Raw genomic sequence first — 27,595 nt, forward strand, 5'->3', positions numbered from 1 at the left:
TTAGCGTTGTAAATCCATAAACTAGAATTACAGGATTATATTTAATCCCAAATTTTACCAGAATATTCCAGAATGCCAAGTCACACACACACGTCATTAGATCAATCCCACGAGCAGAAAATAAGAGACCAAAATACTGCACTGTTCCTGTCCTTCCACATCACGATTTATTATTACACCGGTGACAACTTGGCTAAGAAAGACGCCGCGAAAAACAGTGTTTCTGGATTGAAATTTTGCTGTGTGTAACAAGTTTATCAATGAGATTAGACCACGATAAGGCACATAGAATCTGTAAGTAAAAAAATTCTGTACTGAAAATTTAAAAGCATTACTTAAATACACCTGAATAATATTAAAAGTTATGAAAGGGTTAAACTTATAACAATTACATAAAACACCAGAAAAATCTTTGATGCACTGATAAGGCAAGGGCAGACAACAAAACAACATGTAGTAAGAATAAGTTGTGTGTGGACAAACCTACAAACAGAAATTATTTTAGTAAAGCACGGGGACGATGATTAAAATCACTTAGGAATTAAAAGAATTAAAAATAAAACTTAGATATCGCTCTGCTTTGACAGAGTGGTTGTTGATCTACTGATGTAATCCCACGAGGACGAGATGAGGATCGAGAACAGGCTGAGGTTTTAGTATTAGTTATTGTTAGTGACAGTACTTAATATGAAAAACAATCAGGCTCATTTTTAGTTGAAGCGAGAAACTCCTGATTAGTTAGGTAATTAAACAGCTTTACTTTTACTAGCAAATCCTGTAGTTTTCGAAAAAACAAAAACAAAAAAACCCAAACCCGTTGTCTTACAACGATTAAATGTGAGGAAATATGTTATTTAGAGTACATGATGGAAATATGGCTAGTTTCATCAGTGAATAAATAATGAAAAGTCAAGACAGTGACAATGGTGTGTACATGATGGATTGTTTGTATTAAGCACAAAGCTACACAAAAGGCTATCTGTGCTCTTCTACTCACCATGGGTATCGAAACCGATAGCTAGTGGTACAAGTCCGCAAACATACCTCTGTACCACTATGAAACAACTGATTAGTAACATTTAAGAGTACGTGAGAGAAAGTATGGTTAGTAATACTGGTGAGTACATGACGAAAAAACTAGTTAGTAGCTTCGGCTAGTGAATAATGGAAAGAGTGTCTAGTATTTTTGGCGAGAATGTGTTTAAGTATGTTTGATAGAAAATGATGACGTGTTAGTGGAAGGCTTAGTCTCTGTTAATCTTACAGACTGGAGTCTTAAGCTCTGAATTTCGTTGGCATGGCAACTAAATATTTAATATTCCAAATACTCATCTTGAACATTAACTAAAGAAATCAGACCCATACGTTCTTCATCAGGTAGTCATATTGCTTCTACGTTACATAAAAAAATAAACCGTAGATTATTAACGCACACTCTCTTTTTACCAATGTGTGTTATGTTAGCCCTTTTGTTCTACGAAAAACAAAACAAAAGAATCTTCCACTACTTATCAAAAATATGTATTGTATATGTTTGTAACTGTAGTAAATATATACTCTATACTTTTTTGACATCAGTTTATTAAGAACATTGATTAAAATGTTTAATATATATTTAATTGAACTTATTATTAATGATCAGCTTTACATATTACTTATTATAAATTATTATTTTACATTTTAAACTTAGTATTTGAATTTAAGATTAAGCTACGTCTCCTGAACTGATCACACGTCGCCAGATATTGTTAGGATTACGGCTGGAAACGCCTTCAAATTGAAAGCATCCAAATGATACATATCAATGCATTTCAATCACTATAAAAATTTGCTTTATAACTTTACACACATATAATTAGAAAAATCTATTAAATTAACCACATTAAATTCTGGGTTAATATTTTGTTGTTATCTGTGTAAGTAGTTTGCTCTGATCAAGAAAAAAAGTAATAATTAGTCAGCACTAAATGTTCTACACAACTTTAAGCTGTTTATTCATCAATAAGTACCATCATCACTATCTCCAATCTACTTGAATATCATCATCCTAAATCAACTACAACTATCTGAATTCTTCATGTCTTTGAAATTTTGTTTTCCTTTTCTAATAAATATTATGCACCAAACTGTATGCACAAAAAGCTCTCAACTTTAACAGTTATATATTCAAGATTCTACTAAAATTATTTTTTTGAGAAAAAGACTACCCAAGAAAATGTCCACTGAAAGTTAAACATTTTAAAATACTTAAAAATTTCTTCCTAACCACTTAAGTATTCAAAGAGTTACTAAAGGTCAAAATCGGCCATTATCGTCTCATTTGGACACGGCATCTATTAGTCTTAGCCAGAAAAGGTTGTTTTCATCTTGGGTCTCTGGCCATGGAATATATGTTCTTGTCTTGATTAAGTATTTTAAATTCTTGGTAAGTAACTTGTCGTTCAAATCATCAAAACGAATTAACACCAGTGCATCACGATCATCTTCAAACAGTCTGTGTTGTGCCATGTGAAGCTCAAACATGCACCATTTGCTGTTCACAAAGGACTTGGACAGAACAAGAATTGTTTTTCTGCTCTTTACAATCGCCTGGAGCACATTTTCTGTTATTGGTCTTCCTACATCGAAATCTCTATCGTGGATACACAGACGAAGTTTCGTTTCTTCGTTCTCTAGCGCAGGAAGAAGCTTCTCATATACCCATGCTACGTCATCTTCGCTGTAGGAAATAAAGGCATCGTACAAGAAATGTTCACTTTTGTTGGTTTTTCGGAAGCGTTTTACTTTTGTGCGAATTAAAAACCACCAGTATCTAACATACCAACGGAAGTAGTACCCAATTATGAGAACTGTTAAAACAACAGCTACTAATGTTACAATGGAAGAAGAAAGAACCAACTTTAGATTGACAACGTATGCGATACAATGTTCTGTTGGAATCTTCACAAATAGGAGAAACTTGCCTTCTAAATCTTTTGGATTTTTGCATGCATACTTTTCAGGAAAATGATGCAAGTCTTTAATGATAACATTAGTACTGCTTATCCATCTCTGGAAACTTTCCATTCCGCAAACAAAACAATCATATGGATTATCAGACAAGTCTATTTCTTCCGTTACTTTTACAAAATCTTGTAACATTGCTTGAGTCACATATCTAATATTGTTTTTTTTAAACCGTAAAACTCTTAGTTTTGGATTATTCTCAAAAAGTGAATCATTCCAAGGTGCAACGAAGTTGTTTGAAAGAAAAAGAAGTTCCAAATTTGAGGATCTCGAAAATGTTGCAGAGTCCAAAAGTCTTATATTATTATCACTTAAAATCAAAACTTCCAAAGATGGCATCTTATGAAAAGGATATGAATAGCTTCTTAAAATCAAGTTGTTTGACCTTATAAATAGGTATGTGAGATTTGTGAGGCCGTGAAATGTATTATTATTCAAATCTATGATATTGTTGTTATTTAATAACAGACGCTCAAGTGATTTCAAAGATTCAAATGCAAAATCTTCTATTTTAGTTATTAAACTTGAAGATAAATCCAACTCCTTTAAGTTTTCAAGACCATTAAAATATAATCTGTTGATTGAAGATTTTATTGGGTTTGATGCCAGATTAAGGTATTCTAAATTTTTTAAAGTTGAAAAGGAGTTATTTTCCAAAAATAATCTGTTGTATGAGTACCAATCACCAACGTAATCGCTAACATCAAGTTTCCGTAACTTGGTAAGAGGGCGTAACTGATTTTGCCCTATAGAGGCGAGTTTATGGCGTTTAAGAATTAAAACTTCCAGATTGGGCACTGTGTGCAAAGACTGCCCCAAGTCCTCAACAGAACATGACATTAAGGATAATGTTTGTAAAGACGGAATGTTTGGAAATAGTGGGATATTCAAAAAATGATTACCATCGAGATTCAAAGATTCGACAAAAGTATTAGAAAGAGGCGATAGACTATCTGATGGAAAACTTGCCAGTTTACTGAGTTGCGCTAGCTTAAACTCCTTTATTTGCGTGTACCGTAGACCTAAAGTAGCGTTTTTTAAAGCCTTTTCTGATAAAATATTCTCTCCCAAATCTAAAATCTCCAGATTTGATAACACCCCAAAAGAACCGTTCTCAACTGTTTCCAGAATACAGTTATTAATATTCAAGTCCCGTAGAGAACTGTTGCGCAGGTTTTCTACGTCACTGAAGCGTACATAACGAATTAATTTGTTGTTAGAAAGATCTACTTTTTCAAGGTGTTTTAATGTTGAAAGGGCCTTAGATATGACCCGAAATGAGAGAATTAAATTACCAGAAAGATCTAATGTCGTTATATTTTGAGTTTCAAGAAAAAGATTTGGATGTAATTTTTTAAGGAAGTTATTGCTTAAACCTAAAAATTCCAAACGAGAGAGCCCCCTGAAAAACTCTGGCATAATGTTAGTAATTCTGTTTTTGTACAGTTCAAATCTTCGCATTTGTTTTAAATGAGAAAATAAAGAACGATCTAATACAGTGTAATTTCCTTTACTTATACTCAGTTCATACGTTTGCTGGGGTACACGATGGGCTATCAACTCGATGGTCACCCCACGACAGTACACTCGAAGTTGCTCCGTGTAAATGGACACAGTGCAGTTCGGGATTGCAGTAACATTATAGTGACTTCTTAAGGTTTTCAGCTTGTTCTTAAATCCTGGAGACCACTTATCCACTTGGGAATTGGTAGCGAGGATAAGTGTTAGTACAATAAAAAACTCCAGCCAGCAACATGATTTCTGGAAAAAAAATTATAAAAGGCTTTGGAGACAGGATAGCTTTTTTGAACATTTTAACATGTTATTTGTTGCGAAATAAAATGAAACATTAATCATATTCTGGCGTATCAGTTCAGTTATTGAGTGAAGACTTTATTAATTCCTTACAGTGCACGTTAGCAGTAGAAGTAGTAGACGTATAACAAACATTCCTAGTACCTCAATGTTCCTTTCCTATAGTTGTTTTTGCACAGTTACATAGAGATTATCTACGATTTCTCTGCGCGAGGAACAAAACCCCGAATGTAATCGTTGTGAGTCTTTAAGGTTATCTCTGACATTGTATGAAATATCAAGTTTTATGCAAAAAACCTGTTCATATATCATATTTAAGCTGAATACTTAAAAAAGTGACGATACTTGTAAATCGCATTCAAAAGAAGAAGAGATACCGCAGTATCCAAGATTCGGTACAAACAAACAGAATTTCAAACCTGGACATTTAAAGCTATTCTTTAATAACAGTAATGAGATCGGTGACTTATAAAGTCGTTACTGTGTGCCTTGATGTAGCCACTGTTTGATTAAAGCGCTGTTTAATCACAATAGAAGTTGTACTACAAGATATGAACTTCATAATTTTGCCTCTATTATGACAGGAGTTCGAACTATGCTCGGAGTGACAATAAGCCCACACTAAACCAGCTAGGCTGAAAAATATCTGTACAATAAAGTGCAGATATATTTAGTGGAATTGGTTTGGAAGTCAAAAACAAAGAAGACTGATTCCAGTGATAATTTTACTGAACCAAATAGTTGGAGAAATTCCATCACCAGCAAATCAACGTTGAAATCATTGTTGTACTAAACACAGAAGCTAAACAATAAAGCAAGCTGTGAAGACAATCAAATATACAAAACGAAGCAGAAATTACACAGATGGCAATGATACATTGTACATCAGAAGCCAACTACAAAAACAGAGAATTACAAGTTACAATGATATGTTGCTATCTGTGTAAGTTCAAAGCATTAAGAAAGGTTAATTACATTGTTTAACAAATTTTTACTTTTTCTTGTTCCTGAGCAGAAAGTGTTATTTCCCAATTGCCTGGCCTAAATAAATGGAAAAAGACTATTTTTCTCTTCAAACTTTGCTTTGTGACTTGGGTAATGAAATTCTCAAATTTATCCATTTTCCAGAACATTCCAGATAAATTCAGTGCTGAGTAGCTGATAGAGAATTTTCTCGAAATTACAAGAATTTTCAAGAACCTTTTAGAATTTTCTAGAACTTTTTATAGTAATATATATACAGGAACTCACCACTTCAGTTTAGTTCTAGCTGCCTAAGTGGACACATAGACCTATCTAATATTATCAGAGATGGCATCAAGAAGCTGCAAGGATTTTTCAGACGCATTCTGCTATGTATTGGCCAATTTATCAAGAGGAGAGCGAAAAAAGTACTCTGTGACAGCATCTGCTAAAATGTGTGAAGCCTACAAGGCATACTTCGGCATGTTTGTCGGAGATCAAGACAAACCCTTGGCACCTGATTTTACCTGCGAGCACTGCAAAAACCTCTAGAAGGTAAGACAGATAATGTTTGCTTGCTTGAATAGTGATATTTTATATTATACAAATTTTAGACATTTTAAAATTTAAATATCTTTTAATTAATTTTTTAAGATTTCCAACAATATAGAAAAAATATCACAAAATATCTTGCATGAACCTCTTACATTAGTTGTGGATGAAATAAATTTATTCTTTATAACAACAATTTTATTTTGCTCTTTTGCAGAATGGTACAGAGAGGAAAAGAGAGCCATGAAGTTCGCTGTTCCAAGAATTTGACGTGAACCCACTGACCACTCAAGCAATTGCTACTTCTGCATGGTGAACCCTTCCAAACGTCGGGCTGGTAAGAATGCATCTGCTATAATGTCCATTATCCATCGCCCCAGTGCCACACTGCCCTAAGCTACCCATTCCGCCAGAGAGAAAGCAGCCATCCTCAGAAGGGAGCAGCAAATCAGAAGAGGAGGAAGACGTTGAAGATCCAGATTACAATTTCAGAAGTGCAGCTGGTGGGAGAAACCCATACTACCCCAACCAAAGAGATCTCAATTACTTGAGCAGAGACCTTGGTCTAACAAAGTCGAATGCCGAGACTATATTTGGGGGGCTGATATGTGAAAGTGGTTTATATTACAGTCGCAAATCTCGAAAAACTACTCACTTCTAAACATTTTTGTATAACTTTAGTATAAATACATATAAATCTTGATTCATATGTTGTTTTATTCAGACCTTATGTAAATGAAAATGTGCAAATTTTCCCGTTTTTTACATAGAAAATAGGTTAATTTCTAAATTTCATTATCCAGGTCACAAAAGCAAAATTTGAAAGGAACAATGGCCATTTTCTGTACTTTTACAACACAAGCAAGTAAGAAATAACACATACTATTCAGATATACTGTATACGAGAAACCACGTACAAAAAAAAAAACCTACTACAGGTCAAGAAGAAATCACACAGACTGCCACATGGATTTCACTGCTAACTGAAAAATGGGATTGTAATAAACAAGTAACACAAATTCCTTGAATCCTTAAACCATCTGTAAGCTTTACGAATCCCATCAGTATATGACCCATTAATTTAAATATGTTAGAAAATTAAATACTAGTGATTTATTTAAGCATCGACTACAGTATGTGAATGTGAAAACTTGTTTTGTAGAAGTTTGCACGAAGGCTATCTGCGCTAGCTGACCCTAATTTCGACTAGTCTGGAGGAAAAATAGCTAATCAACACCACCTCCGCCAACTCTTGAGCTAATCTTTATCAACGACCACTGGGCTTGTTTGTTTGTTTTGAATTTCGCGCAAAGCTACTCGAGGGCTATCTGCGCTAGCCGTCCCTAATTCAGCAGTGTAATACTAGAAGGAAGGCAGCTAGTCATCACCACCCACCGCCAACTCTTGGGTTACTCTTTTACCAACGAATAGTGGAATTGACCGTAACATTACAACGCCCCTACGGCTGAAAGGGCGAGCATGTTTACGACCATTGGGATCGACCATCTTAATATAACGCCTCCATTACTGAAAATGCGAGCATTTTCGATGGTAGAATTCGAACCTGTGAGCCATACATTGTGAATCGAGTGCTCTAACCATCAGGCGTGAAGATGGAGAAAAATAAATTCAACCTTTTCGTTAGAAATAAAAAGAAATGGCGAGTAATCATTAAAAATTTATGACAAAGTCTAGGTAATGTGCTTGAGGACGTTCAATGATAATTTGACCACATATATAGGATAAAGAAAAAAAACAGAGAGAGAGTTAAAAATCAGCTTACATTCCCAACTAAAGTTAAACACTAAAATTATCTTTGACTAAGGAAACATGTAGTCTAGTGGTTAGTACGTTCAAACTGTGAATCCGAGGTTCGCTATCTCTTTGCTACAAAATTGCGTTCTAACTCTGTAGTCGTAGTTGCGTCATAAGAGATTATAGAGGACTTCTGGTCAGGTGAAGACGTATGAAAAATGTGAATAAATTGGGTTATTAAATGTATTTAGAAATAAATAACTATTATTTCGTTTCTAACTATCATTATTTCTAGGGGGTCATGGATCGAATCACAAAAATATTTTAGAATGATTTGCCTGTTTGTTTTGAATTTTACGTGACGCTACTATCTGCGCTAGTTGTCCCTAATTTTGAAGTAATAGACTAGAGGGGAGGCAGATAACCAAAATCATCCATCACCAATTTATGAGCTATTCTTTAATAACGATTAGTGGAATTAACCGTCATGTTCGTAAACGAGATTCGTATCCGAGAGATTCAGACTAAGTCGAGGGCCATTATCACTAGGCCAATTTTGGAATAAAAACGTATCACCATTCTACAACTAAGGAAACTTCTTAGCAAAATAAAATTTTATTTATACTTTGTTTTGTGTTATTTTATGCCTAAACACTGAATCCAACCGAATATGCCTCAAGTTTTTTTCATAGGCGTTATGGATATTCTTTTCTGAAAACTACTAAAACGTAACTTCAGAGAAGAACTCGAAATCAGTGAGAAACAAAAAACAGTTATTTCATATGATATCCTGCTCTCTCTTTATATAAAAAAAACGACTTCACCGGAATTACCGCAATAACAGAGAATTCCTTGCAATATCAGGGGGTTTTCCTGAGGTTTCTGTGATTTTTTACATTAGATATGTGCGTGCAAGTGCAATAAACAAGTTAATTCAGGCTACTAATTTTTTAAGTTTGTCTTAGTGTAGTATTAAAGAAACCTGAAATGCCAAATACTTATTACTCGTGAGAGAATTTAAGAAGTTTTACTCTTTTTTCATCAGGAGTTCCTAATGAAGAACGAGTAACACTTTGAAAACACTCCAGTTTTTAATACCTCTTACAGGAATTTTTTGGTTTTGTTTTTTTATATCCCAGTGCTAGTTTACGCAAAATCATTGTACTTCTAACGTCAAATGTTAAAAAGATCAAATAGCTTCTGCCTGATGAAAAAATGATTACTCAAAGCGACTCATTTTTCTTTTAAATTAACTCATATTTTTATTTAATTTTTAGCTCTGCGGTTAATTATTAAATTGCTGTATACTTTATAATTAAAGTCTGCTGCCTTTAGCAACAAACGGTTTGGTTATTTGTTGTTAAGAGCAAAGTTACACAATGGATTATCTGTGTGCTGCTCACCACAAGTACCGAAACTTTCATAAAGTTAGGGAACTTGGTCCAAGTGAGACGTAATGCCTAATACGCCATCAGTTTAGACGCCTATGCAATAATTTCTACACAGAAGCTGTTAAATTCTACAATATTAATTGCAACTGATAGCGATTAGTATTATATATGAAAAACAGGCAAGCTACAAAAAACCTTCTACGACTAATTTGTTCTAGGTCATAGAATACTCAGAGAGTTTGGGCTTACTTAGCAATATTACCAAACACTGAAACAGCACTGTCACATGCAAAACTTCACGTACTGTACCTATCAGTCTACTGAATTCCTTTTACTAACGAATAGTGGGATTGACCGTCACATTGTACCGCTCCCACGACTGAAAGGGCGAGCCTATTTGGTGTAAAACTAGAGGGAAGGCATCTAGTCATCACACTGTAAAATTAGGGAGGGCTAGCGCAGATAGCCCCCGTGTAAATTTGCGCGAAAGTCTAAACAAACAGTCTACTGCAGTTAGTCAGTGTAAATGTTGATATTCAAAAACTGAAAGTTATGTATTAATCTAGTCAATACTATAAAGAATTAAAATCCGTATTAAATTATTCAAATTCAGTAATTTAAAATACTGTAAGTCACAGAAATATACAACCTTACGTCTTGCATAGTATATGGCAATTTACACCTAGATATTCACACAACAATAGGACAGCCTTTGTGAACAGATAATCACCAGTGTATCAAAAGTGTATACACTAAACAAGTCTGTTCAAATGTACAACTCAGCTAAAAGGGCAATAACTATGTAAATCTAAGTACATCTAAATAATATACATTTCTACATGCAACAATATATAATAATAATAATGACATAAATATTAATCCCAGCTGATGAGAATTTCGGCTGAAAATCTTAGTTTGGGCTGACTATTTATTTTTGCGATGCCTGAAAAGAAAAAAACGAGTTAAATTTACTTGCTCCTAAATGTCAGCACACTACACAACAAAGCTACTTAGCGGTTGCTTCTTGGAAGTTTTTTTTTTTTGGTTTGTTTTCAATTTCGCGCGAAGCTATTCGAGGGCTATCTGCATTAGCCGTCCCTAATTTAGCAGTGGAAGATTACTCTTTTACCAATGAATAGTGGGATTGACTGTAACATTATAACGCCCCAACAGCTGAAAGGGCGAGCATGTTTGGTGTGACGGGGATGCGAACCCGCGACCCACAGATTACGAATCGCACGCCTTAACACGCTTGGCCATGCCGGCCTTAAACAAAACACTAACTGTTTTCACTAGAACATGATCTACTAATACCAGTACTCCAAATGAGAAGCAAATACGTCAAATCTATTCTTTGATACACATACTTAGTGCTCGTGTTTTTTATTATCATTATAATTAGCGCTAAAACATTTAAAAACACAACTATACATATACTGACATAGCTAATACTCGTTTATAATTACTGATAAATGTTACAAAAAATATATATGACTTACTTATATTTTAATTAACAGTAATAAACACAAAATATATATATATTATACTAATCGCTTTTCGTTATTATTAATATTAATATGATCTATTAAAAATAAAACTGAAAAACGTTTATACAGCGACTTTTTTGTTTTGTTTTTCGCATTTTTGTGCTCCAACAATAGTACTTATAATTGGAGTTACAAATCAGATATTCCGGTTTAAATACCAAACTATACGACAAGTACGTGTTAAATTAAAAGAAAAACATAATGACTAATCATATAAGAATTGTGTTCTTTATATTCCTTGCTCTAAAATACAAGCTACACAGTTACTGGATACAAATTACGTGCTAAAATATTTTGAGTAATATCAGCTTGTAACTTTTGTCCGAAACAAACTCCGGATATTCTTAGAAAGTAGGCTTACCTTTGAAAATAAAGACGTTTTCAGTCTTCGAGTTGTTAACTTTGAGAAAGTTGTTTGTTACGCCTGACTACACCAAGGCAATCGCTTTCTTTTCTCATTAAATTTCAGACAGCAAATTATAAATAAGGGTAGTAATTATTTCAATTGTTGAACATTACAATCACTTACATAACAATATTAAAATAATATTTCATCAGCTGGATTTCTTTTACTTGAACACAGTTAAATCTTTAATTCCACCCTCTTTCGATCATTTCACGAAGTTTAACACATGAAAACTGAGTAGTTCAGTAACAACTCAGTTAAACTTTATAACATGTTCTCGGCCTGTCCTAGACTAAACTTCTGTTTTCTCAGCCACGCAGCCTAAACGTTTAGCAATACTTAGTTTGAGGCTACATTTGTTTTGTAACGTTGATTGTGATTACACGTACCTTCCTAAAAAAGGTTAGCTGGAAAACAGTAAAGCCACCAGCACTGGAGAGCGTGTGATTTTCACGTAGTTGTGTCTAAAGGAAGCTGTTTAAATGCATTTATTTATTCAGTCTTATCTGTTGGCGTTTAATGCACTTGAAGAAAATAATTTCAGATTTGGTTTGTTTTGAATTTAGCCGTCCCTAATTTAGCAGTGTAAGACTAGAGGGAAGGCAACTAGTCATCACCACCCAACGCCAACTCTTTTATTAACGAACAGTGGGATTGGCCACTATTACAACGCACCCACGCCTGAAAGGGCGAGCATGTTTGGCGCGACGGGGATGCGAACCTGCGACCCTCAGATTACGAGTAGCACGCCTTAACCCACCTGACCTACTTGTATCTGTTAAGTAAAAAGTGAATATCAACACAATTCTATTTTTGCAATAACTTTACCTGTTTGTATCTATTTTCCTTTTTTAAATGTGTACATTACATTTCCATAACTAATTCCACAAAATTCCTTATATTTTTCGTGTGTTTTGATAAAAGCAACGTATTACTTACTACATCTTATTCGTTAGTGTATTATATATATTGAATTAAAATTGTTGGTTCTTGTACTGCGAAAAAATTAACATTGAAAGCTATTTCCAGAAATTCTGACGCGCGATGACATATCATTTAAAACTTCCCTCAAATAGACTTTATTAAAATTAATATACAAAATTCTAGCTGTAATATATTCATTTATGTAATTCCAAACATTTGCTTCTATTTTTGGAATGACGTTATTCCGTAAGAGGGGAGTAAATATTAAGTAATCTTACTTCTCGTAGTTTTAAATATTGCTATCAGATGTTTCACTTATCATTCTGTGGAAGTTAAAACTTGAAAACTTAGATGTCGTTTCATTAAAAAATCTCACAGTTTACCAACTGTACTGAGTTTATATATTTCAACACGAAGCAAACGTTACTCTTAATTGAGAATAATTTGGTTTACAGTACGAACTTGAGTATTTCAACACCATGTTCGTTTGTTTATCCTTTTCCACGACACTAATATAAATTGTATTGAGCATTTCATACTTGTAATATAAGTTGGTACCATAATTACTTTCCAAGCAAGCTTCGTATTTGCCTTTATATCCTCACAAACCGGCTTTAAAATCCAATCAGTAAGTTAGTTTCCAGATATTCGCGCAAAGTTACACGAAGGCTGTCTGCATTTGCCCTTAATTTTAAATGATAGATCAGAGAGGAAGAGCAGCTGGTAAAAAGTATCCACTGCTAATTTTTAGGCTACTTTTGTCTCGTCAAATGGTGGGATTTTACTGTCACTCTTATAACACACACATGAGCGCAAAATGCGAAGTGTGAATTTTTATACTATAACATTCTTCGTAACCTATTGTTCACAGTTACTATAATTTATTGATAAGAATCAATGGCGAGCTACAGGAGTGGCGCAGGGGTACAACCCAGATTCGAAAGCTCTACTCCTACGCAGAACTCTCCAAATGAAATTCCGTCACACCAAATATGCTCATCTTTTCAGCCATGAAGGCGTTATGATGTACAGTCAATCCCACTATTCGTTGGTAGAATAGTGCAACAGTTGGCGGTGAGTGGTGATGACTAGCTGCCTTCCCTCTAGTCTTAAACTACTAAATTAGAGACAGCTCAGACAGCCCTCGTGTAGCTTTATGTGACACTCCAAACAAACAAACCAAATGAAATACAGTCTAAGATTTTGGAATTCTCGACATTGTGACTCCCATTGACACCAAACATGCCCGTCCTTTCAGCCGTGGGGGCGTTATAATGTCAAGTTAATCCCACTATTTGTTGGTACTAAGAGTTTGCTGTGAATGGTGATGACTAGCTGCCATCCCACTGCTAAAGTAGGGACAACTAGCGCAGACAGCCCTCGTGTAGCTTTTTGCGAAATTAAAAAAACAACAAAAACAAAACCCACCGACATGAAAGTCTTAATTTTGTTAACCCAAGCAAAAAATCCTAGAAACCGCATACAAATATTATTTCAGTGTAATTTACTGTTGCGTCGTTTTTCCTCAGTGCGAAGCTACACAACGAACTATCAGCACTCTCATCTACCGGGAGGAATAAAACCTTGGATTTTGAGCATTGTAAGTTTGTAAGTCTTACTTTATATTTATATATATATATATATACATACATACACACACCGTTTAGTATACTCATACGGAAGTCAGAACATGCTACTATCTACTCAAAATTTAATAATTATGTAATTATTCCTTTTACGTTCACGAAAAAACATTAATTACTTGTATAATTATTTCAAATTGTTACAGTGTACCGCAAAATTTCAAATTTTTCAAATATTTATACAAGTGAAAATTTTGTTAAATTATTTTATAAATTATGTTATGTACAGTAATAAACTCTAACAAAACGCATTTTAAGTTTACTAGACTACTATTAATTATTGTGGATTGTTCTAATAAATCTCCCTTCGATGTTCCATGGTCATATAACACAGGTCAATTTGTTTATGTCTTAATGCTATGACAGCAACTTTCGTGGATCTAATATTCGACATGGTCCGACGTTTTATATTATTCGAACAACAGTCAAAATAGCAATAGGCCATTAGACAATTCTGTGTGTTATGTTAAAACGTCTAAGATAACCAACTGACAGAGATAATTCTAGCTTTATACATCAAGTAGTTTGTTACCCTTATTGCCTTAAAACAAAAAAGGCACCCGATTACCCAGCTCTAAGTAGCAAAGTCACGTGATACTCTGTCCTTGGGTTTTCCCTATGACGTAATACGAGTTTAAGATTTCTGAGTTACGGCACTAGCTATGACAGTACCGTAATATTTAAATTCTATTAATCTAGGAGTAAACCGAGTTTTCATCCTTTGTTTCACAATCTTTAACGAAAAAGTCCGATTTGACTTGTTGGAAGAGATCCTCCTAAACATTTTAAGATACATTGGATACAAACTGTGATTGCAGTTTTATGTTGTTGTTTTGTTTGTATTTTCTGTGAGTTTTTTCAATCACACAGCTCGTGGAGAAGCAGAAAAAAATCACAGATCCTCCTTATATCATGGAAGAGTAGTTTCCTAATCCATGTAATACATCAGCCTCTGTTTTAGTATAAAACATTTATAAAACTTTATAAATTAATTATTGAAAAATAGCATTTCTTTCAACAATTTCTAAAATACCGTCTCACCATTTATCAAATTCTCACATCATTAATTTACCGCAGGACGTAGAATGTGATTCAAGAGTACCAAACTAAATATTTCTGAATTTTGTAGTTTACCAAGTAGTCTCCATGTGGGTTATGGTCCATAAAGTACAGTCAGTCTAATAACTGTAGTATACCAAGTACATTCTTTTTGTGCGTTATAGTCCACCAAGTATGGTTTTCCTATGGGTAAAATTCCATCAAGTGCAGTTACTCTGATGGTTAGGAATATATCCCTAAGGGTTATAGTTAACCAATTACAGTTACCATGATTGTTGTGCTATTCCAAAGCCAGTTTCTCTGGCAGTTGTAGTCTAATATAGTATCCTTCAGGTTTATTGTACATTTACTCCAAAGTTTGTGGTACATCAATCACAGACTTCCTGTAGGTAACAGTCCACTAAGTAGAGTCTTGCTCTGGGTTATTTTCCAGAAAATATACAGTTAACCTGATGGTTGTGGTATACTAAGCAGACTTCCTGAGGATTATATCCCATAATGTACAGTTAAACTGATGGTTGTGGTATACCTAGCACAGTCTTCCTGAAGGTTATAATACACCAAGTCCTAACCCTGATAGTTACAGTATACCAAGTACACTGTTGTTTGAGTTATATTCCAACACATACAATTACTCTGATGTTTGTGGTATACTAAGTAAGTCTCCCTAGGAGTTATAGTACAATTACCATTAAGGTTGTGGGATATCAACTAAAACAGCCCTGAAGGTTACAGTATAAGTACAGTTACCTTGATTTTGTGGTATATCAAGTTTAGTCTCCCTAAAGGTTATTACCAATTAAATACAATCTTATTGATGGTTATTGTCCATACCCCTGACTGTTGTGGTATACCAAGAAACATCTCCAAGGATTATAGTCCATCAATTATATTTACCCAAATTGTTTTAAAATATTAAATACATCTTCTCCGAGGGTTATAGTGAAACAAGTATGTGCTCCTGAGAGTCAGAGTACACTAAGTACAGTTACCATGATTTTAGTATAGCATATATAGTCTTCTTGTGGGTTAAAATCCACAAAGTCCATCTACCTTGATGGTTGTGGTATATCAAGTACAATACCCCTAAAGTGTATAGTCAACCAAGGAGAGTCTCCCCAATGTTTATAGTCCACCAAAAGTGGTTACCCTGATGGCTGTGACATACGAAGCACAGTCTTCCTAAGTACAATTACCCTTGTGGTGAGTTACACTAATAAAAGTTTCCATGAGGGTTATAGTGCACTAAATATAGTTATTCTGATTGTTGTCCTATTCCAAGCACAATCTTACTGTGACTTCTAGTACACCAAGTACAGTTTTTCTTTGGGTTAGGGTATAAATTGTTGAATAAATTATAGAAACACATACACTGTTGGTCTTTACAGAACACAGAATGTTGGATGCAAAAACGAAAAAAAGAGGGCAACTTCTTGAAAAGAGGTGACCTACTCTAAGACAACATCAGGACAAATAAAAATACAGAACAATGGCAACTCTACTATCAACTTTAAAATGATAGCAAGAAGTTCACTATATGACAAGCCAATGGAGTTATTAGTTGTACAGGCAAACAACGGAATAACCTGAAAAATACTGCAGTTCATATTTGGTGTTCGTATTCTCAGGTTTCGGTTCATAAAAGGGACCTTTTTTGTGTTTACAGTTTTTGCACAAGACTACACAAAGACTATCTGTGACACTCGTCCTGACTTGTGAACTCGTAAACTATATCCATTGCCAACTCTTGGACTACTGTTACCTGTTGCTTTTTTACTAGACTCACAGATAAATGAGTAAAGCAAAACTGCAGTAATGGAAGCAGATTATGAATCCTTGGATTCACAGTCCATCCCACTAAACAGTAGATCACAACTGACTTCAGAGTGGAGCCATTGACATTTTTAACCAACTGTAGCCTATATTTCAATAAAATTCAGCAAGATTTTCAAGTTAAACATCTTAACTACATACAGAAGCTGCTTTTTGTTTTTAGGGGAAAAACCTCCAAACCTTTAGGCAACAACTAGCTAACTTCAAAGAATCTCACTCGACTGCACTCTCATTTAATCCACCAAGAGTTCAAGAAATGTGAAAAATTACTTTTAAAATTTTATCAACCTGCTTGATTGTGAACCACTTTCAATCGAACTCTCAAGGTAGTGAAGACATCCAATATTGACATACAAACATGTCTTGTATACTGAGTTGAGAACCAAAATCAAAACTCCACTAAAACATTTTTTCTGATTTCATAAGAAAAAGTTATATATATGTGAAGATAAAAAAAAGGCCAAATACAGGACTGTTCACAAGTGTCACTGTATTGTTGGTGTACATTCAAATTATGTCACAAACTGGTGTTTTATGTTTTTAAAAGGAGTGCTCAGCACAAAGATTTAAAACCTGTGACTGGTCAAGCTACAGAATAGATCACTTTTTTACGTATTTAAAATCTTCTGTAATGTTATTGGTTCGTGGAGTTTTGCTTCTGACTGGTCTAACTGCAGAACAGAAGACTATTTAGTCAAGCACCCCAAATCCTTTGTTACCTTATTGTTCTGGGGGTAGTTTTACTTCCGACTGGTCCCAACTACAATACAGACAACTTAAAAATGTATCTCATTCAGAATGGCTGGATTGCTTATCAATAAAAGAGTTAATACCCACACCAGCTGTTCTAAGATACATTTTTCATTTCAAGTGAATTTCTCGTCATCAAGAAATACTGACGACTATTTTACTTTGTAACTAAAATACTCTTTTGCTTCCTTGATTTGTGTTGTATTTCTTATTGATCTAACTACAATATAGAAGACTATTCTGACTAGAGTTCAAAGGTGTTGCTAACTTTTACAAGTTACTACTTTATATAATAATCTTTATTGCCTATTGTTATGAAGACACTTCCAAAAACTAAAGAAAAAAATCAACTACATTCACAGTCCTGGTAATTAATAAAATTAACTAGCACAATCAAAGCTCCTGCATGCTTTAATTTGGGAAAATTCGTTTGTGAAAATTACAAATTAAAACTGAAGCCTATCCATACATTACATATACACTAACTTGTTTGATCTTGAGTAGTTGAGTGAGATAAACAGAACAGAACAAATTTTAGCATGTGTCGCATTGTTTTCCCCTTCTTCTGGTAATGGTTGTTGTTTTACTTCATGAAACATTTATTTTCATTGTACAAAATATCACTGACAACTCCATCTGGGAATTTTCCATCTGCAAAAATTCAACGTAAAGTGAAATTTCAAAAAAAGGACTCTCAAGGCTAGGATATGCGACATTTAAAATTTGGTCTATCGTTGTAACCCCTGATAAAATGCATACATTTAAAAACTTTGTAAAACAACAACAAACAAATGAGTTATAAAATTTTATGTTTATCTTCAAAAAACCTACCTGAATTAAGAGTTAATTTCATTTGGTCATTGTTAAGCACAAATCTATAGAATGGGATACGTGTACTCTGTCCACTATAGGTACCGACACTCGATATTTTGTGTCATAAGCCTGTAGATGTAAAACTGAGCCACAGAGGGACAAAAATTGAGTTAGATAGCCATTATAATTTCAGTAAAATTCAATATTACCTTTGCAATTTCTTTAAAATATAAATTTAATGTGTATTACTGTACAAGTGCAAATAGAAAAAAAAATGTGAGTGACCAGAATAACATATGTCCAAACATTTCATCCAATTACAACAATAGACACAAAAATCGTTTTCTGTACTACAACAGAAACAGGTTTAAACACTTTGGTAACTGAGGATTTGAAAATAGATTATTTCTCTGAAATGTAGAAAAATGTTCATTGAGTTATCTAAGTCTTTCTGTTTTCTAAAACTGCTACAAAAGCTTTAACCTTGTTTTGTGTTTGTTTCCAGATATTCAAGCAAAGGTGCTCAAAAACTACATTTGCTAGCCATCCACAAATGCATGTTTATTCTCATCAAATTCACATCGATCTGGGAACCACCAATTGGCAGGAAGCTCATCCTTCCAGTTAGGGAAGTCACAAGAATTCCAGGAAGAGTTTCACCATAATCGTTTTATTCAGTAAAACACTAATTTGATGCACTACTTTGCACGTTGAACTGACACACTGTTAGATGGTAATTTAATACCACATATTAACAGTCGAACTGCAACCACACACCACTAGTGTATGAAATTTCAGGTGGTCCTGGAGTTACGATGAGACAGATGGAAATCCATAACATCAGGCTACAGGTCACTAAATAACAACAATGACAAAAAACAGTATCGTATAATATATTCAGCATGAGAACCATCAAGCAGAACCTGATAAGGTGGGCTGGGTGTTGAGTGAGAGGGACATAGCCAAACCATGTCCACTAGTGGCTACACTACTGTTACATTCCAAACCAGTGTTATAAAGATATAAAAAAAATATATACAGGATCTATCTCAATAATAAATGGAATTTTTCATAACTAATCATTTTACTTTCGAAATACCTATCTAATAGTTATGATCTCTTATAATTTAACACAAGTACACTATTTAATTACTTTTAAAATAATTAATATAAGACCTTTGCTACTATAAAATGGATTTCATAGATTAGACAGGGTTTCAAATGTAGTTTATAATTAATAAAATGCTTTTTTTTTGTCAACCATCCTATCCTCAATGAAATAGTTAAATAAGGTTTTACCTGCTGATTCAGTTAGTCTTTCACTGCATTGATTGAAAGTGTACAAAATCCTTTAGGTATACATTTTGCAGCATGAACAATGATAAATGATAAAAACACAGATCTATACTTTGTGTCTGTGTCACTTTCCTGTACAAATTTATATGATTCATCATTACACTCTTTTACACCAGCATAAAGTGTGTTCAAGCCCTGTTGCTTTAGAAATAACTATATTGTCTGTTCCTACTTTTAAGCATATGATGCAAATTGTTGTCTCTAATTTAACACACTTTCTTTTTCATAGTTGATGGGCCAGTATTCATCTATTGGTTTGGATAAATACTGAAAATAGAAACGTTATGACTCAGCAAAGTTATTAACCAGGATAAAAGTGAATGTACTTTTTTTTTTTTTTTTAATTTAGAAGATGAAATACTGTTGTAGCATTTACCAGGCCAGTAATAGGAATACCACACTAAATACCACAACCAGCTATAACAAGTTTGTGTGAACTTGAGACAAGTTTAACTAATTTTTATTGGCTACAAATTAATCTAATTTTGACCCAAATGACACAAAGTTGGGCCATTATGCTGTAATGGCATTGATATCCATTTTCATAGTATTAACTTTGTGGTAAACTATCATCAAAATTGTAAGATGAACATCACCAAATATTGTTAACAGTAATTTAGTTCTTGCAACAACATATTTAACATTAATACTTTCTATGTGAAAATATTCTGGAAGAATAATCATTCATTAAATGTTTGTAAGCACCTATCTCATAACCTTTAACAAAGAACTTAATGGACACAGACAGAAATTACTTCCATATTTTGCTATCCCCCATATTTCAATGTTTAGTTTTCAATGAATTGTCTCTCAGCTTGACCAAGTTTTGGTCTCTCATCAGCACTTTTTGTAGAAAGACCTATTATTGACCCTGCTATTAGGGTTAGTATTAATGATTACTAACACACACGTTATAAGGTCTCAAAAACAAAGAAACCATGAATGTAAAGCCAGAGCTGAAGATAATATATGGGTTAATGTATCAGTAGAAAATTCCTCAGAATTTCTGTGGAGAGTCTCCAAGAACAAATGTATAAAAGAAAGATACCTGAGAAGGGTAGTAAGAGCAAGACAAAGGTAAGAATATTGGAATTGTGTGAGACTAACATCAGAGTCAGGAGCTACCTCCAAAAGAGGTAATAATGAATCCTAAAACTGTTGATCCAAAAACAGGTATTCTGCCAGATTGTAAGAAAGGGCATACTTGGGTGGTGGTTAAAGCATGCTGATCCTTTCATATAAGGAGATGGAGGAAATATCAAAAATGGTTGAAAAGAATGTTCATGTAACAAGGAAGGAAGAAGAGAGTAAAAGACAGGGGGAAGAAACAAAACATCACTAACATGAAACATAAAATCTTTGAAGATTAAGGTGAATCAGGCTGGAATGGGGATGGAACAGGAAACTCAGGAGGAGAAAAAGACGACAAAACCTTCATCATTCTGAATAATGCCAGCAGAATCATAAGGGTGATGCTAGTGGACAAAGGTTGACTTGTGTAACATTCAATCTCCCAACATACAAAAGCAGAAAGATTTACCATAGGGTTGCCTGCACCTAAGGCCTGAGATAAAACATTAGTCACTGGTGTGATCCCTGAAGTGGAAACATTGACTTCAGAATTCGTGACTCATGAAACTTGTACAAAATTGCGGAGTGCAGAAATAGAGCGACAATAATAAACTGAGAGATAATGTTCTAAAGTATGAGAAAAAAAAACAACAACACGTCAAGCAAAAATTAAATTATGTCACACAAGAAGCAGTAACCACTAAAGAAAGCATCTGTCCACAAAGATTGCCAAACGAGAAGTGAAGGTGTGGGAGAGAAGTATAAAGAGAGTTACATGCATCAGATGAGCATGCTGTACTACCATTAGTTAATACTGAGGCATGGTGATTTGCATGTGATACACCTTACAATTGGTATGTTCCAATGAAGAGGAACACAATCCTTGTTGCATGCATAAAGAAATAGTTCACATATAGATGGCAGCACTGAATGAGAAAGCTAATCTTGTGACAGGAGGTAAGTACCATATCAGAAATTATGTTATTAATCTTATTTGAAAGTGTGTGCAATTTTTTGGGACCAAGGACATGCTTGCATCACAAATTTCACAACTGAAAAATTAGTAATTCTAACTTTATTTCAGCAGTTCTTTTTTAACATGAAAACATCTAAGAATTGATACTTTGAACTCTGCAAAATTTATTTATGGTAATTTGCAAGAAAAAAATTTAAAATGTTTGAATATTATTACTGGGCAGTTTCAACAAGTATCATCTATGAAGAAAGCTATTATACATTATTTTAGGATTTTCTGCCCATTACAAGGTATAGGTTCATATTTACTTAAACCCTAGTAACACTTAGAATAACACTAATTTAAGGTTTCATTTTTCACATAACTTTCCTTTTGTCTCAATGACAAATCAAGAACACTGTATTGAGAGGATTTTATGACATCACAACAACTTGGTTGAACAGTAACAGATAAATCTTAGTCTCAAAACTAGATATAACCAACGGTAAAAAATGAGTGGGTAGAGAAGATTCTTGTCTAACTATTTAATTGTAAAGTAACACTTGGGTAAGTAGTAATGTATGATTTCTGAAAAAGTGACCAGTGGAATTTTCAAAGGGGAGAACAAAGTGTTCTAATGTGAAATTTACAAAAGTTAGAAAAGATAACAAAAACTGAGATTCTTTTTGTAGCAAACACCTTTACTGTTCATCAGTGTTTATGCTATTTTAATGGTTAAACACAAATAAAAAACATAATTGACAAAAATAGTTAAACCCAAACTAATAAACAAAATGAAACTTTCAAATCAATAATATTTAGAAAATATCTAGTTTCATAATTTTTAATAGTAACTCTTTATATAAGAACTTATATCAACAGACATGAAATTGGATATGCCATTACTAGAACACTACAGACAATAATTAGTTTTATTTTGGAAATAAATAGCTCTATTGGATACATTTCATGACTTAGACATACAATAAAAGTTTTAACAACAAAATCTACACAAATTCAAAACCTAAAATATTACATAAATACCAAATCAAATTACCTAATTTTATTCAAGCATTATGTAGAAAGTATATACCAAATTTCAAGAAATTAGGTTAAGTACATTAAAAATGAAAACAAAACAAACTAGGGTGACAAAGTGTCATTCAGAAGGCTCAGACAAGATAAAACCAGTAGAGAAAAACAAAACAACTTATATCAACAGAGAAATGGGCCATAATATTTATAAGTTTGATACAGATCTAAGAGTATCTCAATTGTTAAGTGACAATTTTATTGAGAGTCCTCAACAAGAATGGGTTCCATTGCTGTGTTATTTTCATTTTAAATATAAAATACGTAAAACACACAGTTACCACAAAACAGAATAATAAAATCAAATAATTTGCATATCAGCACTTAGTTATTTCAAATAATAAAATAGAACTTGTATTAATATGTAAGCATGCAAGTTTAAAATGTAAATTCACAGACACATTGTTAATATAAACATTATACTAAAAACCCAGCTTTCTGTATACAACAGAATTATAAAAGCATGCCATATTTCTTGGAGATGCATTCAATAAATTCAACATTACTATGTATAGTTTCAGAAGAACAAGAACAATCCAACAGACTAATGTTGATGACAGTGTGTTAAATATAGCACATCAGTGCACACTCTTTCTTCAAAGAGAAGGAAGTTATTGCTATCAGAGCTTCCCTAACAGTAGGTAACAATTCAGTTTCGTTGTGTCCAATGGAACACACAAGAGGCTCACATTTACAGTACATTGGTAATGAGGATAAAATTTCAAAGTATGAAGTTTGTTTTATACATCAGAGATAAATATAAATGAATAAGTTAAAACTTTGCAACATATTCTGATTCCAGTTCCAAACTATTATAAAAAGAAATATACATTAATTACATAACTAAATATTACATTATTGAAATTCTTACTTTAAAAAATTCACTGAAATAACAAGTACAACAGCTAGTTATTTAATGATCCAAGCAAAGCATGTATTAAACAAAAGTAGTGCATTAAATATATAAAAAAGCACTGACTTCTATGTTGTTTTGTCCTCTCATTTCTCTTTTGTAATACATCCTAATACCTTAACTGTGTACTTTATTTTTAACAAGTGAAAAGGGTGTCATATATCAATGTTACATCATTTATAGTTTAATTAAACAATTTTCCAGTAACATATTTATCAATTTGCAAGCCTTTATGAACAATTGGTTTAGTATAACACAAATTTGCACAAATCCCTTAAATATAATGCTAGAACAATTTACTTTTTTTAACTCACTATTAATTGTATAATAATCAGGATTCAAAAGTATATGTATTCCGATTAATAGTTTTAAACTTAAAACATAAGTTATTTAGGGGGGGGGGCGTTTTTAGACAGTAAATACGCTATAAAGCTCAATTCCCGGAACCTGACCTTAGGTCTTATTTCACATTTTCGCTGTAGGGCCTACTTTTAGTTTTATTTGTTTTGCAAAGCTACTCGAGGGCTATCTGCGCTAACCGTCCCTAATTTTGCAGTGTAAGACTAGAGAAAAGGCAGCTAGTCATCACCACTCACCGCCAACTCATGAGCTACTCTTTTACCAACGAACAGTAGGATTAACCGTAACATTATAACGCCCCCCACGGTTGAAAGGGCGAGCACGTTTGGTATGACGAGAATTCGAACCCGCGACCCTCGGATTACTAGTCAAACGCCTTAACCCGCCGGGCCACCTACTTTTAGTAAAAAATGACTAAATGTAGGCTTATAAATATCCAGTAATAATAATAACACAGACAGAGCAAACCCTAATACAGGGAGCAACACTTACTTTGAACTTCCATATATTTCAATAAGTTTAGGATTCTCAGACTTGAAGTGAGTTTTTGATATTAAATAATCGCTCATTATAATCAAATAAAAATTATAAAATGCATTTAAGAAAATGAAATGAAAGCGATTAAGGTAGAAAATAAAATGTAATGTTTTAGTTGGTCATTAAACTTTATTTCGTGTTAATTTAACTTTTAAGAAACATGTTTCAAATGTCCATCATATTTGGTATCTACTTTGTCAAAATAGTCCCAAACTGTCCAGAGGACATGCTCTCGAACCTTTATAAATTCACTTCCAACTATTAGTGACTATATCCTTCAAGGTAAGCAAAATGTTACGGAATGCTATAGTTTCCATGGAAAACTACAAAGATATTCTGATATTCGGTTTATAAGATAGTGGTAGATGACCAATCCAGGAGCGTCATTAAATGTGGTTCCAAATAGTAATTTCTGTTAAATACTCTTAGTCAGTCTTGCATTAACGCCTAAGTTATACGCAAATTACCCCATAATGTAAGACACCAATTAAACTGGGACACTCGTGCGAGATCAGCCATTTTGCTCTCCTCCAAGCCTTTTGGGAAATGGCGTTTATAGTAAAATATATTTTCTAGTTTGTTTTGAGAAACATGACGTATAACAAATTTTATGAATACTAGATTTGTTGTAACACAATTTTTGCTGCAACCGAAAATCATTTTCTTGAAATGTCGCGAAATGGTAGTTTTATTTTAGCCGTGAATGTTACTGTATTTACGTAAATTTGTAAAGTTAAGTAATATCCTCTCTTCTGATAAGGTTATCGTACTTTATATTTTTTTTCAAATAAGGAATAAGTTTTCCTGTTATATACCTTAAATTAGCCTATTTGGGATGTATTTTAAAATATTCATTATCTTTGAATGCATCTGAAGGAGTTTTCTGTTATTCAAGCCTTTACTTTAGATTTTTCTTTCAATTTTCATCCTTCCGTCTTCCTCTCGCACTCTATATATATTGATAGTTGAACATAACACCCACAAAGTCGGGTTTTCGCTTTCTCCCTCTCTTCTGGATTGTTTATTTTTCCTGATGCTCTTTTTCAAAGGTGAGGAGTGTGCCTCGGCCAGTAGAAGGCTTCAGGACACTAATTTATAGACAAACGTTCTTATCCCCTTCACATCTACGCACTTCTGCCAGTCTATGGTACTAAAGCTTCCTTTTTTCCTCTTGACTGGATTTGACTAATCCTGTTCTGTTTCGACTTTTTGACGGTGGTGACTTGTATCTCTTGCCAAAGAGACACTAGTTCTTGTTTCCTTTGTAGTCTATAGTTAATTTCCTTTTTTGAATCCATACACTTTACATGTCTCCTGTGGAAGGTCGTGTTCCAGATGCTTTGTCTTCCATGCTAATTGACTTTCCACTCCACAGGAGTAATCTTTCAATTCTCTTAATTATGGTGGCTCTACCTCATGTGAGGTACTTCTCCATGGAACGTCTTTGAATCTTTTATCACTTCCCAGTTAGTTCTCTCTCTTGGTTTTGATCTCTGGTTCATCGTCTATTTGGCTTGGTTCTTGTTAAGTTCAGACAAGTTTACATCCAATTTATAGCATTAGTTTTTCTCATTCCATCAATCTTTTTTTCCTAGATTCTTGTTCATCCATGTCACTCTGGTTCAGGTTTTCCTGACTGATCCTTCCTGGCCAACACTGCTTTGGTTTTCTTGGCTATTTCAGCTCGATTTTTGTTTTCATTCTGGATCGATTTTATTAACTTAAGTGATGTATTACTTTCGCCCTGTAATTTCTTACCATCATCCACATTCTTTCCAGTGAAATTCAAATGACCCTTTCTGTTCAGTACATGCTCTGGTCTGTCTTATTGTTTTAACAGTTTCCTTCTGTTGAGTCCATTTACCATGGCTTCCTTTCCTTACTACGCATTGTCTGTGATTTTGCTCCTTCTTCCTTTACCCATTGGGTTTGGCTTATGACTCGTTTGGCCTCTTCTTCCTTGTCTGCTTCTTTCTGTCATAACCTCCTGGCATATTCACTCTGATTATGCACCTCTCTTTTTCCCTGAATATCTAACCCTTGTAGTTGGAGGTACTTTGTCTGTCCAGCACTGGCAGTACATCTCACGCGTTCATCTCTCATTCTCTGCTTTGGGTAGCTGTTTCTTCCTTGATGGGGTACCATCATCCATCCGTTGCTGCCATTCTTCATTCTTTCATGAGACTGACTTGCTTATTCTGTTCATAGTCACCTATTGCTCTGTCTCAAATGTTGTCATTCCTTGGACTCTTTGCTTTGCTTTCTCCCACCGTTTCTTCCTGTGGAGTTGGAAAGCCCTTCAATTTCAAGGCAGCTGGGGTGGTGGACCTTGGAAGCATCCTCCTAAAAGTGGATTATAAGACCATTAAATTGAGAGTAGGATGGTGATGTTCTGCTTGTGTAGGTAATGAAATATCTTCCACTATGTAACAATTAATACATCAAACGTTTAGCTCATCCCTTCAATTGGGATCCATTATCCCACCCTCACATGAATGTTAGTTTCTAGAAGCTAGGTTTTGGAGTTAGAGCTGAACAAACTCTTCACATGTGTGTAATAGATATCACTATTCCCTCATTTATACTATTATTACTCCATCCATCTTGTGGGTCATGATGGAGGTACTTGCAGATTATCATGATTCTTTCCCTTCCATTATTCCTTGATGTTCTTATTATTCCAAGGATGTTACTATATTTGAGGCAATTCTTGTCATTTTAAATTAGACTGAGATGGTTTACATTACACAGACATCTTTCTGATGCTGGTTGTCAAGTTCCCAAATTAATCAATCAATTTCTCACATTGTTATCATGTATTTCATTCATGACTCAGGTGTATGAGATTCTCTAG

At 33.9% G+C, this 27,595-nt stretch overlaps 1 protein-coding gene across 1 annotated transcript; it reads right to left on the reverse strand.

Annotated features, from left to right (window-relative positions):
* Window positions 1–1,970: 1,970 nt before the first annotated feature.
* Window positions 1,971–11,886, reverse strand: LOC143244501 (uncharacterized). Its single transcript, XM_076489301.1, has 2 exons — window positions 11,391–11,886; window positions 1,971–4,767 (listed from the first exon to the last, which is right to left on the reverse strand). The coding sequence occupies exon 2, from the start codon at window positions 4,465–4,467 to the stop codon at window positions 2,317–2,319; it is 2,151 nt and encodes a 716-aa protein (XP_076345416.1). The 5' UTR covers window positions 4,468–4,767; window positions 11,391–11,886; the 3' UTR covers window positions 1,971–2,316.
* Between the last annotated feature and the right edge of the window lie 15,709 nt (window positions 11,887–27,595).

Source organism: Tachypleus tridentatus, chromosome 2, assembly GCF_004210375.1.
Source record: "Tachypleus tridentatus isolate NWPU-2018 chromosome 2, ASM421037v1, whole genome shotgun sequence".
Classification (NCBI taxonomy): Eukaryota; Metazoa; Arthropoda; class Merostomata; order Xiphosura; family Limulidae; genus Tachypleus; species Tachypleus tridentatus.

Bases quoted from the DNA above. Each gene is read 5' to 3' on its own strand.
- LOC143244501 (XM_076489301.1), bottom strand. From the start codon at position 4,467: ATGCGAAGATTTGAACTGTACAAAAACAGAATTACTAACATTATGCCA.